General features: G+C 45.0%; 1 protein-coding gene and 1 long non-coding RNA gene across 3 annotated transcripts in view; one reads left to right on the top strand and one right to left on the bottom strand.

Annotated features, from left to right (window-relative positions):
• LOC137563934 (uncharacterized) overlaps positions 1–7,106 on the top strand; it is a 198,310-nt gene extending 191,204 nt beyond the window's left edge. For both annotated transcript variants that reach the window (XR_011030473.1, XR_011030472.1), the window contains exon 3: positions 6,772–7,106. This is a non-coding gene — a long non-coding RNA (uncharacterized lncRNA). The remainder of the gene's footprint in view (positions 1–6,771) is intronic.
• The window catches only part of TSPAN17 (tetraspanin 17), a 106,216-nt gene extending 94,657 nt beyond the window's left edge, over positions 1–11,559 (bottom strand). The window contains exon 1 of the mRNA XM_068277045.1: positions 11,274–11,559. Coding sequence (XP_068133146.1) covers positions 11,274–11,360 — 87 coding nt within the window. The 5' untranslated portion in view covers positions 11,361–11,559. The remainder of the gene's footprint in view (positions 1–11,273) is intronic.
• Between the last annotated feature and the right edge of the window lie 7,373 nt (positions 11,560–18,932).

The raw sequence follows: 18,932 nt of genomic DNA, 5'->3' as shown, positions 1-18,932 counted from the left end.
ACTAACTCTCTCTCTCTCACACTAACTCTCTCTCTCTCACACTAACTCTCTCTCTCTCACACTAACTCTCTCTCTCTCTCACACTAACTCTCTCTCTCTCACACTAACTCTCTCTCTCTCACACTAACTCTCTCTCTCTCACTCTCACACACCTACACTCTCACACCCTCTTAGGCTGCTTTCACATTAAGATGTTACAGGCGCACGTTAGTGCAGCCTGTAACGTAGCCTAGCTCACAGCAATGAAAACGAAATGGGATGTTCACAGTGCCCACGTTGCGTTACATTGTATCGCAGCACGTTTAAAGAAAGTGCTGCATGCTATACGTTATACGCGGCTAAGCCGCGTTAGACTGTATGCACATGCTCAGTAATGTTGGAGGAGGAGGTCTCCCCTTTGATGGGTTAATCACGAAAACAATGTACAATACCACTGAGCTTGTACCATGTGTGGCGTGAACAAAGATTCAATAAGATTTCTTAAGCCCAATCTACACGATACGATTCTTTATACGATTCAATTACGATTCTATTTACGATCCGATTAAATCCGGCATGTCCAATCAGGATTCGATTCAATTCGATTTGCCATTGCAAAACAATGGCAAATCGAATTGAATTGAATCGAATCCTGATCGGACATGTCGGATTTAATCGGATCGTAAATAGAATTGTAATTGAATCGTATAAAGAATCGTATCGTGTAGATGGGGCTTTAGTTCTGTTCTCAAAACGCCATCAAGATTACCATTCTTTCATTAGCATTGTTTCCAGGAGTAGAGAGTACACACACTTCCTGAAGGGACAGCTGAAATCCGATCTCTGAAGTGTGCTCTGAAATCAACCTGCTTTTGTGATGTAAACACAGCTGTACTGAGTCACACAATGATGACATAAGACATGCAGTTCCTAGTATACACCTCAGTGGGAGTGTCTGAAGACTCTGGGAGGAGGGCAGGTAATGAATATACAATGAGCAAGAGAAGGGAGGGGGGAAAACAAGAGTCAGGGAGGATATGATGTCAGCTTTAGCTGGGGAAAATGGCCACTGCCTGGAATAGAATTTTCTGCTTTTCCTTTATAAAATTCTCAGGAATCATAACGTGGACAGTGCAATACATCTGATATATAAGTTGAACTAGTATTTATCTACTTAAATATGTGTTTTTTATTTTTAGGTTAGCATGGGTGTCGCTTCCTCTTTAAGGTTAGTTTGGCAGGAAGTGAAGTCTTTTGTTTACCAATTGCTTGTGGAAGAAGATTCTAGCACCCAGGCTATTGTTTACCTGTGTGGTTGGAAATGGCTGCTCAAACAAACAAAAGCTTTGAGTCCTGTATAGCTCATTTCTTACAATCCCCCACTTGAAGTTCTTGACTCATTTCTTAAAACTGCAGTTCCCAATATGCATCACATGTTGCAGTCATGTCACTGCAGTTCCCAATATGCTTCACACGTTGCATTCATGTCACTGCTGTTCCCAATATGCTTCACACGTTGCATTCATGTCACTGCTGTTCCCAATATGCTTCACACGTTGCATTCATGTCACTGCTGTTCCCAATATGCGTCACATGTTGCATTCATGTCACTGCTGTTCCTAATATGCGTCACATGTTGCATTCATGTCACTGCAGTTACCAATATGCATCAGATGTTGCATTCATGTCACTGCAGTTACCAACATGCATCACGTTGCATTCATGTCACTGCAGTTCCCAATATGCATCACATGTTGCATTCATATCACTGCAGTTCCCAATATGCATCAGATTCTGCATTCATGTCACTGCAGTTCCCAATATGCATCACATGTTGCATTCATGTCACTGCAGTTACCAACATGCATCACGTTGCATTCATGTCACTGCAGTTCCCAATATGCATCACATGTTGCATTCATATCACTGCAGTTCCCAATATGCATCAGATTCTGCATTCATGTCACTGCAGTTACCAATATGCATCACATGTTGCATTCACGTAACTGCTATTTCCAATATGCTTTAGATGTTGCGTTCATGTCACTTCAGTTCCCAATACGTGTCAGATATTGCATTCATGTCACTGCTGTTCCCAGTATGCGTCAGATGTTGCATTCAGGGTATTCCGTCAGGATTCCATAACATGTATGCCATGATAACAGGCTACATAACTGTTATTACAACTCTGGCACCACACAAGACTTTAGTTCTGAGAAAGATTAGATTATGGAAAGCCAACAGTACTGCCAAGTGGTAGTGAGTCACTAGAACACATTTGGCATGGCTTTTCCTGTCAGGCTGTAATGACTTTATGGGGATACCCAGCCAGGAAGTTCCGCAAAAGAGAGCCAGTACAGCAGAGGCATATTACTGACAACCCGTCCTGAGGCAGGTAAAAATGTATACCTGTAGTTTTATGTACTGATGTATTGTGGAAAAGGAAGACAGCGGCATTGGAGCACCTGAACACACTTTAGATGCTGTACAGAATGATCAGAAATGATTGTTTCAGCAAAAGAAAATTTAAAAGGTGTGTATGCACTATGATCAAGAGTTGCATTGGATTTTTATGACTTGGCAGCAAATAGCTTTGTACTGCATTGAACAGCACAAAGCAACAATGGCAGTAGTGCAATGAATTCTTGATCAGAGGAATCTAATCAGGATGTAACAAGGTGAATTGATCACTTCACAACCAATAGCTTTTTCAGCCAAGTTGAATTTCAATAATCAGGCTATATTTGACCTGTATAGAAACATCTGAAAAGATAATAGAATTGTACAAGTGTCTTCTTGCCTCCTCTGGTCAACACAATGTACTCTGCAGTCAGGCCACAAAAGGTGCAAGTTATGAGAGAGGTACTTACACCTTTTTGGTCTGACTAGGACACCTTACATTGATCTGAGGAAGCACACGGAGAATCGTGAAACACGTTGTGTGCTTTCATTGTATTTAATACCTTTGGATTACCAACATTCTGGTTAATTCATCTTTAGGCTGCTTTCACAGTGGGACGTTACAGACGCACGTTAGAGCAGCCTGTATCGCAGCCCAACTCACAGTAATGAAAAATCAATGGGCTGTTCACAGTGCCCACGTTGCGTTACAGTGTAACGCTGGACGTTCAAAGAAAGTGCAGCATGCTGTGCGTTATATGTGGTTTTAGCTGCGTTAGACTGTTTGCACATGCTCAGTAAGGGGAGAGTCCGCTATTGTTCCTAGCCACATGGCTAATTAATATTCACTGCACTGTAGTGTTGTCCAGATCACGAACAATTCGGATCTTTGATCCGGATCTTTTTTGTGAGTCGAATCATCCGGATTATCACAATGAAGGATTTAGTTCACAGTGGATGTCTGGAAGAAACAGGAACTGCAGCTTATGTGCACAAGCACAATCTTCCTGCTGCATCTCTCCCTTCCCCATTAGCACCTTCAATGTGCCCTCATTCTCCTGCACCTCTCACTCTGCTGCACCCCTGCTTCCCTAGTAAAATGATTCAAAGATTCGGTTCAAAGATCCGGATCTTTGCAATGATCTGATTCAAATCATCCGAATCATTGAAAAGATCCGGACTTCCCAGGATAGCACAGAGAGCCTCATAACGCGACTCAGACGTCCAACTTCAACACCACCATGCGTTGCGTTAGGGGCACGTTATGCGACCTTAACGTCCCCTAAAATACAACGTCTTGGTGTGAAAGATGCCTTAAGTCACTGCGGTTTCCCTTGATGCATCACTCCCAAATATGTAAATGATCTCTTTATGCCCCAGAAAGCCAGGCACACATCCAGAACTGTTAAGGTATAGTGAACCTATAGCTTATAAATACACATAGCCACATCAATCCAGCATTTCTCATCCACATAGAAGGCAAGGCATGGATTGATAATGCTCTATGGGGTAAGGTTCAGTTCAGTACTACAGAATACCCAGATAGCTCATAGTGGCCTAAGAAGTAATGCCGAACATAAATTTGTTAAAATATGCAAAAAATATAATATATTCTGTAAGACTACTTTTTAACCCTCGAAAATCTTCTGAAAAGTCAGGGGTCGTCTTATACGTTAGGTGTCATTTATGCCGAGTGATACACCCTATCCTGTTACCGCCTCTCAGATCTCGCCGCTGAGGACTGTAGTGAAGCGACGTAGCCATGCATGTGCGAGATCTGAGAGGCAGAGAAGTAGGTAAATAGGATACAAGGGTGGGCCAGAAGGGTGAAAGAGGCATGTTTTATGGGCACAACGCGACCTATTCTTCGATACCGCTGATAAACAGGGAGACGGAGAGCTGCCTAATCCAACCAGTCAATCGCCTATATACTGGGTACCACATACAGTACAGCAACAGTATTTATTCATACATAGCACCAGTATATGATTTTTTTTTTATTTTGATTTGTTATGCGTTGGAAGAGGGGTAGTCTTATACGGCGAGTATATCCCAAACTCTATATTTTAACTGGAAAAGTTTGGGGGTCGTCCTATACGTAGTAGTCTTATAGACAGGGCCGGAGCTACCATAGGAAAAAAAAATGGGCAATTGCCCCAGGGCCCCAGAGCCTGTAGGGGCCCCCAAGGTGTTCCCTCCCCCATCTTAACTGTTGCTCCCCATGGATTCTGCAGAGTCTGTTAAGTTGGGAGGTGATTAGGGGAGGGTCAGCAGCCAGCTCAGGGGCCCAGGAGGGAAATATGGCTGCAACAAAGGGCCTCTAATGACGCTTTTTGGTCGGGGGTTTCTGTTGGGGGGCCCTAGGGCCCCATTGTTACTTGAACCGGCCCTGCTTATAGAACAGAATATACGGTAAATAAACCCAAAATATGGTAGTAATACCCCCAATAAATGCTTACCCCACATAAATATATATGAGTCTCCTTGGTTCTTGCTCTGAAGAGCACTGCCTTTGCAGCTGAACAGGAATTGAGATGACCGGCTGCATTGTGGGATTTGTAGTTCTACGCAGGCCCAGAGATGAATAATAAAGAGGAAGACAACACAGGAAGGGCAGAAGTGTGGTCTCCGTATGGGGGGGGGGGGGGGGGAGGTGCCAAAGCAAAGAAAATGATTAGACTGCCTTTGTGAAGGTAATAAGAGAGATAAGGCTGAGTTTTCACAAGGAGGTGCTAAAGAAAACAACATTAAGGCTGCTTACACACCAAGACGTTACAGGCGCACGTTAGTGCGCCTGTAACGCTCCCCCAACGCACAGCAATGTAACACAAGTGGGCTGTTCACACAGCCCACGTTGCGTTACATGTAACGCTGCACATTCTGTGCAAAGTGCAGCATGCTACGGCGTTGGAGCGGCTATAGCCGCGTTAGACTGTTTGCACATGCGCAGTGGGGGGCGGAGGAGGCGGGGAGAGCCAGCTACAGTAGCCGCGCACATGGCTACTTAATATTCACTGCACTGGCAGGCGCTGATTGGCCGGCGGGACCACGTGATGCGGAGTGTTTTGCTCCGCATCACGTGGTCCCGCTGGCCAATCAGCGCCACTCTGGGAGACATTATAGGACTCGAGCCGCCTAACGCGGCTCACTCTACCGTCGGCTCTTGCAGCACCATACGTTGTGTTAGGTGCACGTTATGCGACCTTAACGTGCCACCTAATGCAACGTCTTGGTGTGCAAGAAGCCTTAAGTTTTGGGGGATTTATTTTTTTTTGCCTAAAACTCCTTTTAAATAGACACTGAAGCGGAAAAAAAAAATATGATATCATGAATTGGTTGTGTACTATGAATAATTACTAGAAGATTAGCAGCAAAGAAAATATTCTCATATTTTTATTTTCAAGTATATAGTGTTTTCTAACATTGCATCATTCTATAATATGTGCAGATTACACAACACTCAGCATTCAAAATGATTCTTTCAGAGCAGTCTGTGAACTAATGACCTCTCCTCTGTCAGAGAAAAAGGAATTTGTTTACTTACAGTTGAGATAATAAAAGTCAGATAACAGCCCTCTCCAAGACTTTGAAAGTTGTAGAGCTTAATGGCTTGTTTGCATAGAGATAACAACTGGAGTTTCTTAACTCTTCCTGTACTGGAAACAATTAGACTGATGTATCTGATCTTAAAGAGAACCTGTACTGAGTAAAAATATTTAAAATAAACACATGAGGTAACTTCAAATGAACATTACATAGTTACCTCACCATTAGTTCCTCTCAGAAGCTCACCATTTTCTTCTAACAATAATCCCTTCCAGTTCTGACAATATTTTGTCAGATCTGAAATATGTTAGTTGCTGTCAGTAAAATATCAGTTGCTGTCAGTTATAGCTGAGAGGAAAACTGATGTACCAAGTAATGTCCATATTTCCCTATGGCTCAAGTGGGCGATGTTACAGTTTAACTGTGTGCTGACCAGAAAGCGGTTATGGGTAATGGCCATTTTCAAAATGGAGGACAGAAAATTTCCTTGATCACAGTGAACAAATAGGATGCGAGACAGGAGAAAGACACTGAGGAGTAGACTACATGGAAGGTAAGTATGACTTGTGTTTGCTTATTTTGACTTTTATTTTCAGTACAGGTTTTCTTTAATGTTTTATTTCTTAGCTGTACTACACATACAAATCATAATATCATAATTTTTTTTTCGCTTCAGTGTCTCTTTAAGCCTAAAGGTGCGTACACACGCCGGACTGGAGGCAACGACGGGTCCGTCGTTGCCTCCAGTCCGGCGTGTGTACGGACCTTAATACTCACCTTGAATAACTGTCACCCAAAACAATCTTTCATGATCACTGAGTGACATTACTCTTTATCAATACGCAGATAACTCGCTCTGCTACATGAAGCACCCCATTCTATCCTGCAGAGAGGAGGATGGAATGAAACAACAAGCAAGAAATTCTCTGCTGGAATCAAGGCTGTGGAGTCGAAGTCGGAGCCATTTTGGGTACCTGAAGTCAGAGGATTCAATAAACTGAGGAGTTGGATGATTTTTGTTCCAACTCCACAGCCCTGGCTGGAATTACAATAGCAAAGGTTTTCCAGTGTATCTGACTGCAACTTACCACCGATGCCAAGGGACACCTGTACTGACTAGACAGTCATCCAAAGTGATCAGGAGTGACAGTATCATGCAATTAAAATGTATTGTATTAAAAGTCTTTTTAGGATGCTAGCTAACAGATGGATGCAGATATGGGAGGATAGTCAGACAGAATGCCCTCAGGCACAGCAGCTGACCTCTGAACATACATGCTTACTGCTAAGGAGGAGGAAGGGTGAAGCAAGGTGTGCTTCCTGGCATCACAGTAGGAAATCATCCTCAGCTGACAAAACGCATCTACCCAGTAAGATCAGGCACTCAGGATCACACATTTAAATGTAGCTCAATCTGGCCAGGCAATTCAGACTGGGCAACGATAGCCTGATCTTTATAGAACACTTTATCACATACTTCCCGTTTATTAATTTCTCTTTCTTGTACCATCACATTATGTAGTGGTTTAAAAGGAGAGAAAACCATTTGCATTAGTCTCTGGACATAAGGAGGTTTACAATCTACTGGGCCCTAGACACTCGTAAAAAGGTTACATACACACTCTAGCATCAGTTTATCAGAAACCAATTAACCTGCCAGTACGTCTTTGGCCTGGGGCCCACAGATCGCCAACTGCTGCAGCAAACGCCCAGGCAGGGAACACACTACTATTTTCGTGTGCATTTTCTGCACAGAAAAACTGAGAACTCATGTTGATAAATGGGCTGGTTTACACCTAATGTGGTTTTCGCATGCAGAAACAAAACTGACATTCTGCATCATCAGTCTGCACATTTTGTCAGTTTTCTGTATCAATTACATTAGCTGCTGTGAAAAAACACGCACGTTTTTCTGCATAGAAACACACTTGGTATGCAGAAAACATACGCAGAAAAACTGAAAGTGTGAATTCAATCAAGAATCAACCTGCGTTGTATGGGCAGGCAACAGATATCTCTCCAATCGGAGAGAGATCTGTCTCTTGGTCGATCTGACCATACATCGTCTGATGTATGGGCATTTAAGAAGAAGGAAGCCTCTTATCCTCCAGAGGCTCCCCACGTCCTCCTCCAGACCACCACCGGGGGCCTCTATAAGTTTGCATCCGCAGTCCTCTTCATGCACCAGCCCAGCCTGCGCATTACCACAGAGCTGCTCGTCAACAAGTACACACTCCCGTACAGTCAAACTTGTGCATGAAGAGGAGAGAGGGCACCTAAGAGATCAGACAAGCTCGTTAGATCCGTTCTGCGGGTCTACACGCAGCAGCAGGGGCCATGAGGGCCTAAAGTCAAACCAAGGAGTCCTTGTGCTTTGAGGGAGGTTGTAAACCACAGCAACCAGAATCTTCACCTCTGATCGACTGCAGGGGGACCCAGAGCTCTAAGGAGACCTAAACTTCTAACTTTTGTCTTTCTGATCTAGGAGGATGGCCTCCAGATTACCGTAGGTCTTTTTCTGGCCAAACTTGTTATGGGTGTGAAATCATGATGGCCATACATTAAATAGTATACAAAGGAAGCTCTCCTGCAATAATGCACACATTATGTGTTACCACCTAACCACACTGCTACCAGTAATATGTTGGCGCTTTATAAATACAATAAATAAAAAATAATAATAATAATACCACGCAGATGTGAATGCTCACATTAGCAGTGTGATTATATTGCCCGACGCAACACACAGCACCATGTCCCCGTCAATGTAACCTAACCATAGTTTGATCATTAGGATTCAAGATTTCACTTTCAAAACGTATCAAATACTGCACACAAACAATTTATATAAAATGTCAGATAAGCTAATTATTTTCAACAACACAACGGAGGGAATTGCTGGAAAAGCTGGCCTCAGCTGGTCTTCTTAAAAGGCGGATCAAACTTGTAATTGCACCACAGTACCACTCTAGGTGCAAGAGTATTAGTGCAGCATTTCCCCCTCCCAGCACTTTGTTATAAATAGCTAAATTCATACATTACCTGTGTCACGGAGGTGTCTGTATCCTAGGAGCAGGTGCCAAGCGACAGGAAGCTCTCTACTGCTTAATGCTCACTCCTCCAAACGTGTAGTAATGCTAAGCATAGACTTTTTTTTTTTTTTTTTAAACAATCGATCTGCTGATGGCTCGATTGATAATATCCGACAGGTCCGATGACCTGCCGGATAGATTCCCCGCTCGATACAATAGCGGGGAATCGAGCGGCTGATAAGGGATGCCCGCGGGGATCGATCGGCGTGCAGAGACGCGCTGGCTCGATACCGGCGCATAAACGTGCCGTGTATGCCCGGCATGTCACATTACCATGGCAACGACTGACATGTCATTTGAAAATAGGCAACGGCATTCCACTAGCCTGATATCGCTGATGTCACAGTGACTAACCAGTGGAAAAGAGCACAGTTTGTGCCCATTCTCAGCGAGCCCAGAACACCCCCCCCCCCCCCCCTCTAAAGTTTGTCTATTTGCCAAGCATCCGGGCCAAGCACAACACACGGACACAGGACAGGGAGATCATTACATAGGTCGAAGCAGTGAGAGGGGAAAATGTTGCACTAGTACCTAGTAGTAGATATAATAGTTTTCTGTTTAACAGCTTCATCCCCCTAGCTATGCACAGGTAGAGCATGGACCGATATGCCTAGCCGACTGATATGCGCTTTGAGTCCTATGGGAGAAAAGCGCTTTACAAATGTTATTGTATTGTATTGTATTATTGTATATTCAGTTAGAATTCAAGTGGATAGTAATCAACTCCTACCATACACAGCATGGTCTATTTTGTAAGGCTTCTTCAGAAACCTAGGAAGCGCCAAGCCAACTGCAAGCACTGTACTGCTTGATGCGGCCAAAGCTATGGGCCATCAATTCCCCTCCACTCCTGTCCAGCCACCATTGCACAGATTTTCCAACATATCTAATCAGATTTTCGATTGACTAACAGAACTGACTGACTGATCAAAAGTCAATCGAACAATCGGATCTGTATGAGCAATTAGATTACTTGCAGATTTGATTCAAGAGCTTGACTCTGCCAGAAATCGATCAAAGATTGATGTGTGTATGGCCAACTGCAGGAACTTCCTAACTTGTTTACACCTGCCAATACAAACATCCAACCCGCCGCAATATCGGGGACTCCCTGTACTGTGCCTATGCAGAGGAGGAAAAAAGGGGCATAGAGGAGGACACAAGCAGGACAGAGGTGGACACAAGCAGTACAAGGTGGGCATGAGGTACAAGATGGATTCACCAGGTGCGTCTTATGGTCAGGAGCATCTTATAGTCTGAAAAATACCGTATTTTTTGACTAATAAAATTAGGTTGATAAGTTCAGCAATGACAGGATCCAATTGTACACATCACAAACAAAATTCAAAGGCACTTGGGCAGAGTAGATGAAATGCTGGGGATGTCAGCTGACAAAAGATGCACCAGACTGGCACACATCAATCCTTCCTTACAAGCAGGCTGCTCCTGTGTGGACGGATCACAGATTGGTCATTTCAGCCACCCAGCTTGTGTCTGGCAATAGGGAAAAAAAAAAAAAAAAAAAAGGGAGGAGGAGGGAAGCTTGGGATCACTCTGCAAGCTGAGCTAATGTGAACAGAGGAGGGGATGGAAGGGGGAGTAAGGGGAAAAGGCAGGAGGGAGACAAACAGTGTGTATGTATATGTGTGTATGTGTATAAATGCAGGGCACTTGTTTTCATGGACCCTTTGAGTAATTTACAGATCACATGGACAGAGGAAGCCTGTAAACATACAGACAAGCAACACTACAATGGTTCCTCCTGCAACCAAAATAAAAACAAACATTTCAACCTGGAAATAACAGCAGGAAAGGAATGCAGGGACGCAATGTAGCCAATCCTGACACATGGGCACACAGATCCAGTCCACTGTGCTGCAAGTATCGATTTACGGCTGGGAAATGAAAACACCGCCACCCACGCCAATATCCATCCTGCATCCAGGCTCAGCACCATCCAGCCTGCTGCACTGCCATACATGCCCATCCGGGGTCTGCAGCACAGTCTCCCTGCAGGACTGGGGGCTGTCTCATGCCTACCAGGGTCACACTGACAACAGCATCACTGAATGGGATAATGGATCTTCTCTCGCATCATTACTCCAGCACTGACAAACAATGGAAAGTGCAAAGGAGAAAGGCCAGCTCACCCACTCAGACTACATTACCCCCAGGCAGCAAACAAAAGCCTCAGTCTTCCCACACCTCCCCCTCTCCCCTCCCTCCTGCTGGAGCAGCAAAGTCACGCAAACTCACCCAAAACACTATGTTGAATCCGAACAAGAAATACTTGACACAGCAGCTGACTTCAGGTCCTTTGAAATGCTGGTGTTTGCCAGACATGGCTCGGATCCACTGACCGGCGGGGGAGCAGCAATCCAATCACACACAGATCACGGGCTGGCTGCCGGGAATACAGGGGAGGGACACCCGCCTGAGAATAACGCTGGCATCGGGGAGCTCGGCCAGCCTATTGTTATAGCGCTTCCTGGGATCCCGAGCATGGGATGGCCATTTCTGCTAGCAGCAGCCTTATCCAGCTGGATGCAGTGCACAGCACAGCTCCTCCTAGCCAGGGGCGGTGCTGCGTCCTGACGAGGGCTCTCTAGCGGCATCTTGTGGTGATAATAGAGTATGACAGCTATTCAGATCATTACTCCATATTTCTAAACGGATATGGTCTTTAGCCTGGTACACATTATTCAGAATCAGAATCAATTAATTAGTCGCAAATGCTACCACTTCAAGAAGTATGAGTGCTTACTACACGTTCTGTTCATATTATTCAAAATCTGTTGGCACTTATAGGGAATTTTAAGTTTAATAAAAAAAAAATGAACTTAGTCTTACCTGGGGCTTCTTCCAGACCTGAACTACTGTGCCCACAACGTCCTCCTGATCCTCCCCTGGTAGCGTCAGCGACCCTCCCAAAGCTAGGCTGTAACCCCAGCACCTATGCAGTATGTTTAATTCGCTACTGCGCATGCGCAGTACTCGCCGACTGGCAGTGTCAGCCCAGCTTTGCAGGTGTCGCCACTGCTGCCAAGAGGGGATCAGAATTGTTTATTTCGCCAAGCAAGACAGTGTCCTGCCCGGAACTGTGTTTGGATAGTCAGAGCAAAGAAAACGCCTAACACACCGCAGTCAAACAAACAGTAAAATCATGCAAACATTCCAAAATAGTCTAATCCGTTAGTCCCTGGGTCTGTTTGCCTGTTGACCCAGTCCCATTGGAGGGTGGAAGCATGTGGAGAGAGTTCAGAACATCATGGACACCGCTGATTGGAGGGAAGGGACGCGGGCAGGGAGCACCGATATAGAGGAGGCAGGGGGTGCGGTGGTGACAGACACACGCTGTGTGACGTTAGCACGGCGGTTTTTGTTACAGGGTGCAGAAGACCGCGGGGGGGGGTCCTGGGGGCACACAATAGGGCAACAGAGGCTGGTGATAGTGTGCACAACCAGCGTTTGGGCCCTACTAACTTTATTGAATCCCACCTCGGGTTCTCTTTAACAGCATTTATGCATTACTTTTTAGTCTTTTGTGAAACAGTAAAAAAAAAGTAATTACATGGTCTAGTTCTTGGAAAAGTCACGGTGACCTGGTCACATATATCGGTCAGAAATGCTGTGGGATGCAGGGCTGACATGCTCAACCGGGTGAGCGATGGTAAAGGTGAATGATGCTGAAATTGATCGGGGATTGGCCTGCGGTGCAGCTATCTCTCTCGTAAAAGATTCGATCAGAAAGATTTTCATCTTGGACGAATCTGCCTGCCATCGCTAGATGTATGGCCACCTTTAAGGTGCATACACACTTCTTGACTTGATGTTGCCCATAAGGGATTAGGAACCGATCCCCTAGGGGATATCGCTGGTGGACCTGTATAGACACGTCAGCTATGTAGCTGATGACGCGTTTTCTTGCTATGCAGGCGGGTGGAGGATCGAAGGAGCAGCGCGTGTGATGTAATCTGGTGGATGGGGGATTGGCGCAGCCAATGCGATTGGCCATCGCGGGGGTGACTTGATACGCCAGGCGGATCGCTCGCAGGTTAGGGGTCTTAGTCAGGCGCCTATACAGGCCTTCAAGGTAAATGTGAAGCAAAATAGACAAGGAAGAGGGCAGGAAAGGCTCCAAGAGACCCAGAGTAAGTCAGTGTTCCTGTTAGGGCCCATTTCCAATATCACAAATCCGCACGAGTTGTCTGCATGCAGATTCGCATAGCCAATACAAGTGGATGGTCCTGTTTCCACTTGTCAGTAATCCTGAGCGTTTTTCTGTGCGGGAAAAATCTGCACGGAAGAGCCCTCAGAATTCGCACCCCACACACCCCTATGCGAATCGCCGTTAATGTATTTAATAGGGAACTCGCATGCGGTTTTGGCATGCGTTTTTACCGTGATTTCGCATAGAAACTAATGTTAAATCACACAGGTAGTGACATGGTTAAAATCGCATAAATACTAACCTATGCGAAATCGTGGTAAAACGCATGCGGAATCACACCTGCATGCGATTTCGTCAGCGGCGATTCCGCACCGCACAAGTGGAAACGGGCCCTCAAGGCAGCCATACATCTAGCGATGATGTCAGATTCGACCAAGAAACAACCTGATTAGAGAGATCTGTCGGCTGCCCATGCACTGCAGGCCAATTCCAAATCAATTTCATGCTGAAATCGATCTGGAATTGGCATTGTGACGATGCAATGTTCAATGTGCCCCCCTCAGTGTCCAGTGCACTATACATTACCTGTTCGTGTATGCCGCTAGCGTCGGGCTTTATCCTCACACCCTCCCATGGTTGCAGGAGTAATGTGGGCACATGTGTGACATCACACTTGCCCACCGGCAACCACAGGGGCTGCCTGTATAGATAGAGCCCGGAGCCAGCAGTGAACACAGACAGGTTATGTATAGTGTACGGGGGGGGGGGGGCTAGGGAGAGGAGCGGCACATTGAACATTAGTGGAGACAGCATAGGGGGTTTTGTCACTCCTCCCGATACTGCTCGCCATTACTGCTGCGCACCCCGACCGACCACTACAGCCTGACATCTTACAACATGTCCGATTGGCATGCCCGGCTTGAAATTGGTCGCATCATCGATCGGGTATGCACTCAACAGCACAGATTTTCATCCAATTCTATAGTAATTATAGAATTGTATAGTCGATCAGTATACACACACACATACATATACATATACACACAAAACAGATATCACTATGCTGCTTGCCCTGTTTATACAAGTTATATTTATGACTTGTCAACATATTGTTTACGGTTTCTCCCTTTTGAAAAACTCCAATAAAAAAATTATTGAAAACAAAGACAAAAATACCAACACCTATTGCTGCATAGATAGGGGGTCTTTTCCCTCCCCTGTATTTTTTGTCTGTTTTGATTTGTGTGCAATACTGTCTCCTGTTCTTTTCAATATGGAGGGGTTCCACCCTGATCAACTTAAAATCACACTGGAACACCTGAGTAAATAATCTGTCAGCTGGCAAGAAAGACACAGGCATTATCTGATGAGTACAAATTATGTTGTTTATATGACGAGTTACATAAAAATAATGTAAAGCTCTGGTGGAAAGTCTACAGCTTAGAGCAATATAAGAGAACATTTATAACCTATAGCAGTGGCTTGCCTAGGCCATTTAACACCCAGTGCTGGGTATGAAATGCCCCCCCCCCCCCCCCCCAAAAAAAGGGAAAGGAGTGAGTGCAGCATACTAAGCATGCCATGGCAGGTAATGCCAGGTATAGTTGCCCCAGTATATGTAATAAGATGCCACCAGTATAAGTAGCAAATATAATTGCCCCCAGTATAGGTAGTATAGTTGCCCGTAATATAGTTGCCCCAGTATAGCCAGTATTGTTGCCTCCATTATAGGTAGCATAGTTGCCCCAGTATAGTTGACCCCAGTATAGATAGTATAGTTGCCTACAGCGTAGGTAGTCTAGTTCCCCCAGTATAGCTAGTATAACTGCCCTCAGTATAGGTAGCATAGTTGCCCCCAGTATGGGAAGCAGCACAAGGAGGAGGAGCAGTGGGAATAGTGGCGGGGAGGGGGGGGGGGGTCAGTTCCACCCCGATCACTTGGGTCCCCTCCTTCTGCACTATCCCCTCCAGATATGCAGTAGGCACAGCAAGCAGGCGGAAAACGACTCACCTAACTTCAGCATTCCAGTTGCTTGAGGCGCGCTGCGTCACGATCACGTGCCACAGGTATCCGCCTTCAATGTCGCTCACTGTGCTTACACTAATCAGGAAGCACAGTGAGCAACATTAAAGGTGAAAACTTGTGGCATGTGATGGTGATGCAGCAATCCAGCACCTGGAACACAGAAATGAGGAGAGTTTTCTCCACCTCTGTGAGAGGCCTTTGTGGCACCCCCTCCCTGTCAGTCACCCAGTGCACCACGCCCCCTGGCACCCAGTGGACAGAACGCCCCTACCAGTGAGTCCCATATGATGGGGTGGTAGGGAAGGGGAGATTCGGCATGATCACCCTCACTGAGCAGAGAGGTTTACAGTGTGCATCACCCCAGAAACGGTGTTGTGGTATAGAGCCACCTGGTTAATGCACTACTGTAATATGTCCAGTTTCAGATTTAATTGGTAGCACCTGGAGTGAAAACATTGGGTGTACAAGACAGGAAGAATTCCACTTTTTGATGTACAGCCAATGTGCATTGGAACATACGATTGACTGTGCAGGCCAACATTTCTTGGCAATTACTGACATGTGACAAAGTGTTGTGAACTTCATTGAGGCAGGGAACACACTTGACTCAGTTTTCCGCGTGCGTTTTTCTGCATACTTTTTCTGCACACTAAGTGTGTTTCCATGCAGGAAAACGTGTGCGTTTTTTTACAGCAGCTGATGTAATTGATAGAGAAAACTGCCAAAATGTGCAGTCATGATGCAGAATGTCAGGTTATTTTCTGAGCGCAAACACAGTAAGTGTGTACTAGCACATTGATTAACAGGAGTTCTCAGTTTTTCTGTGCAGAAAACGCGCACGAAAACATTCAAGTGTGTTCCCTGCCTTAAAAAGTTAATTATCTCAGGGTTATAGTACAGCAGTGCATATTCTGACTTTCTTTTTAAATGGTTATAACAGTTAGTAGTCTTCCATCAGGTTCTCTTGAAAGTGTGAAATGTCATCAGTGGTTGATGCCATGGTCCTATTGGCTGTTTGTGTACCATGATGCTCAGTGGTGTAATTTAAGTCCTAGGTTCTCAACGTGTGGTACGCGTACCCCAGGGGGTACTTCTGATGGTTCCAGGGGGTACTCGGGCTTGATATACATAACCAAGAATAACAAATTTAAAGTTTTAAAAAATATATCTCATTTAAACAACACCAAATTTGTATTTTAGCTAATTATAAGCAATAGTAAATGCTTGGAAATTGTTTAGAACCAATTACCATGTACTATGATTAAATATATATTTGTTAAGGGGTACTTGTGATAATGTTTACTCTGCTAGGGGGTACTTGGTGAGAGCAGGGTTTTAAAAGGGGTACATACCAATAAAATGTTGAGAAACACTGATTTAAGTGATCCCAAGCCAAAACTCAGGATTAGAATAAGATAGTAACCAGAAGAGAGGGAAGCCTTAGAGATCCTATTGAGTCTTCCCGCAGTCGTCTAATGTCCCCGTCACTGAGCGCAGCCCCTCTCCACATCAGTACCGCATAGCTCCTCTTCTTGCACTGACCACCAAGCAGTAGCCACACAAGCATGGCTGCGCATGCGCAGTAGCACAGAGCCCATGACTCCAGCTTACTGCGCATGTTAGGGCTCATGCGGCTAGGCTGGAAGAAGAGGAGCTGCGCGGCACTGATATGATTAGCAAAAATGCCTTGTCACAAATCTTCCAGGGGGCCATGCTTAGCAACAGGGGACATCAGCGAATAGGATCCTGAGGCTTCCCTCTCTTTTGGCAAGTATCTCAATTTTTACCCGAGCTTCGGCTCAGGTACACTTTAAGGAGCTTGGGGTCCCAGTGCAAGTTTAACATGGGGCCCAAGCACTCAATTGATATGGAGCCCCAAAATCTATCAAGGACAGCTGCAGTATCAGAGGTGTATTTAGAGTAAGGAAACAAAAATTGTTAAAGAGATTAACAAAATTTTTAGCCTTAATTCTTCTATCCTATAAGTTCCTTTGCCTGTTCAAATGTGCTCTGGCTTACTGCAGCTTTTCCTAATTGCACAGTGGCTGTGTTATCTGTTATATGATCTAATCTTCTGTCGGCTCTGTTGGCTAAGGCTGGAATGTGTGGAATGTGCAGGGCTGCTTGTGATTGGATAGAAGCGATACACACCCTCTGCAGGCCCCCTGCAGGCTCTGTATGACACACACTCTGCTTATGTGAGCCTATCACAAGCTGGTTAGTTTGTAAACACTGCCTAAAACTGTTAATTAAAAGCCAGGATTGCAGCAGGGAGAGGCAGAAACAGCACAGAGGGGCCCAGGAGAACATAATAAATAGAATGGTATGCTTTTTGCTGTAAAAATTTTAGAGTACAGATTCTCTTTAAGGATTACCGGGGGGTAACTAGAAATCACTGGGACCCCCTGCAACCTCCCCCCCCCCCCCTCGCTTTCTGCACAGGTAAATTGAGAACCAATGCTATTCAATTGGTTAGTGCACACTTATATGTTTTCCCCATGCAGATAAAAACTGACAGCAGTGGGCCTTGTTAACATTGTTAATTATCCAATTCCTGGCGATTACCTGCACACTTTTTTTTAACTCCTTTTCTAAGCGGTTTTGCTGAGCGAATGCAGTTTTTCACTTCCTGACAGCCTTCAGGAAGTGAACTCTGATCCGGAAAAGAATACATACAATGTATTTATTCTTAAACGCAATTGCTGCACAAAGCGATTTTGCGAGTTTTGCGTTCGTGTTCTTCCTATACCTTCCATTGAGGCAATATCGCCTCAGAAATGGCCCATGCACCGCTTTTCTGAGCAGATCGGAAATTAACCGCTCAGATGTGAATTCTGTCATAGAGAATCATTGCACAAGCACTTTCAGTGCGATTTTGAAAATCGCAAGCGCCATTGAACACAAGCGCTTAGAAAATGGTGCAGGAGCCACGTTAGAAAGCAGATCGCTTATGTGAGAACACTCACAAGTGATCATTGCACTAGCGCTTTTAAGGTTATTTTTAAAATCTCCAGCGCAAAAAAAAAAAGCCAATGTGAACAAGCCCTAAGTGCTTTTGATAAAAACCCTGAGAATTCCTCATGAGGAGATGGACTAGTCCAAAACAAGTTCTGGCAGATTCCTACTACCTACTGTAAGGGACAACATAGGAAAAAAAAAGTGTAATAAATAGCCCTTTTTCTCTCTGGGAGAATTGTACTTAGTTGTAAGTGTTTACATATATTTTACAATTTCACCATAGTGGTCCTTCAAGTTCAGGTCAGGCTGGTTACAACCAACATGGGTGCATGACTAATTTACAAAGCTTTCAGCAATTCCACTGGTGTACATTTAGTTTCTACACTAATTAGTTTGACCGAGTGATGAGCCAGTGGCATAGCAATAGGGGGTGCAGAAGTTGCAACCGCATCGGGGCCCTTGGGCCAGAGGGGCCCACCCTCAACCACAGTAGTCGCTCTTTATTGGTCCTGTGCTGATAATCAGTGACGGGCTCACAAGTAATCATGAGTTCCTAAGGACTCAAAATTCGTCCTATTGGATGTGTTGCAAGCCTCACCACCACGCACTTCCTTCTGGCTTGAAGGAGGAAGTGCATGTAGTGAGGCTTGCAACGCATCCAATAGGTCGCGTGCAAGCTGTTTGGAGCGTAGGGAGGACAACGGACTTATGGGTAACTAACCCCTTATCATCCAGCCGCACAGCTGAGGCAAATAAGCCT

The sequence above is a fragment of the Hyperolius riggenbachi genome, chromosome 3, assembly GCF_040937935.1.
Source record: "Hyperolius riggenbachi isolate aHypRig1 chromosome 3, aHypRig1.pri, whole genome shotgun sequence".
Taxonomy (NCBI): Eukaryota; Metazoa; Chordata; class Amphibia; order Anura; family Hyperoliidae; genus Hyperolius; species Hyperolius riggenbachi.
This window is presented reverse-complemented; position numbering and strand designations above follow the sequence as displayed.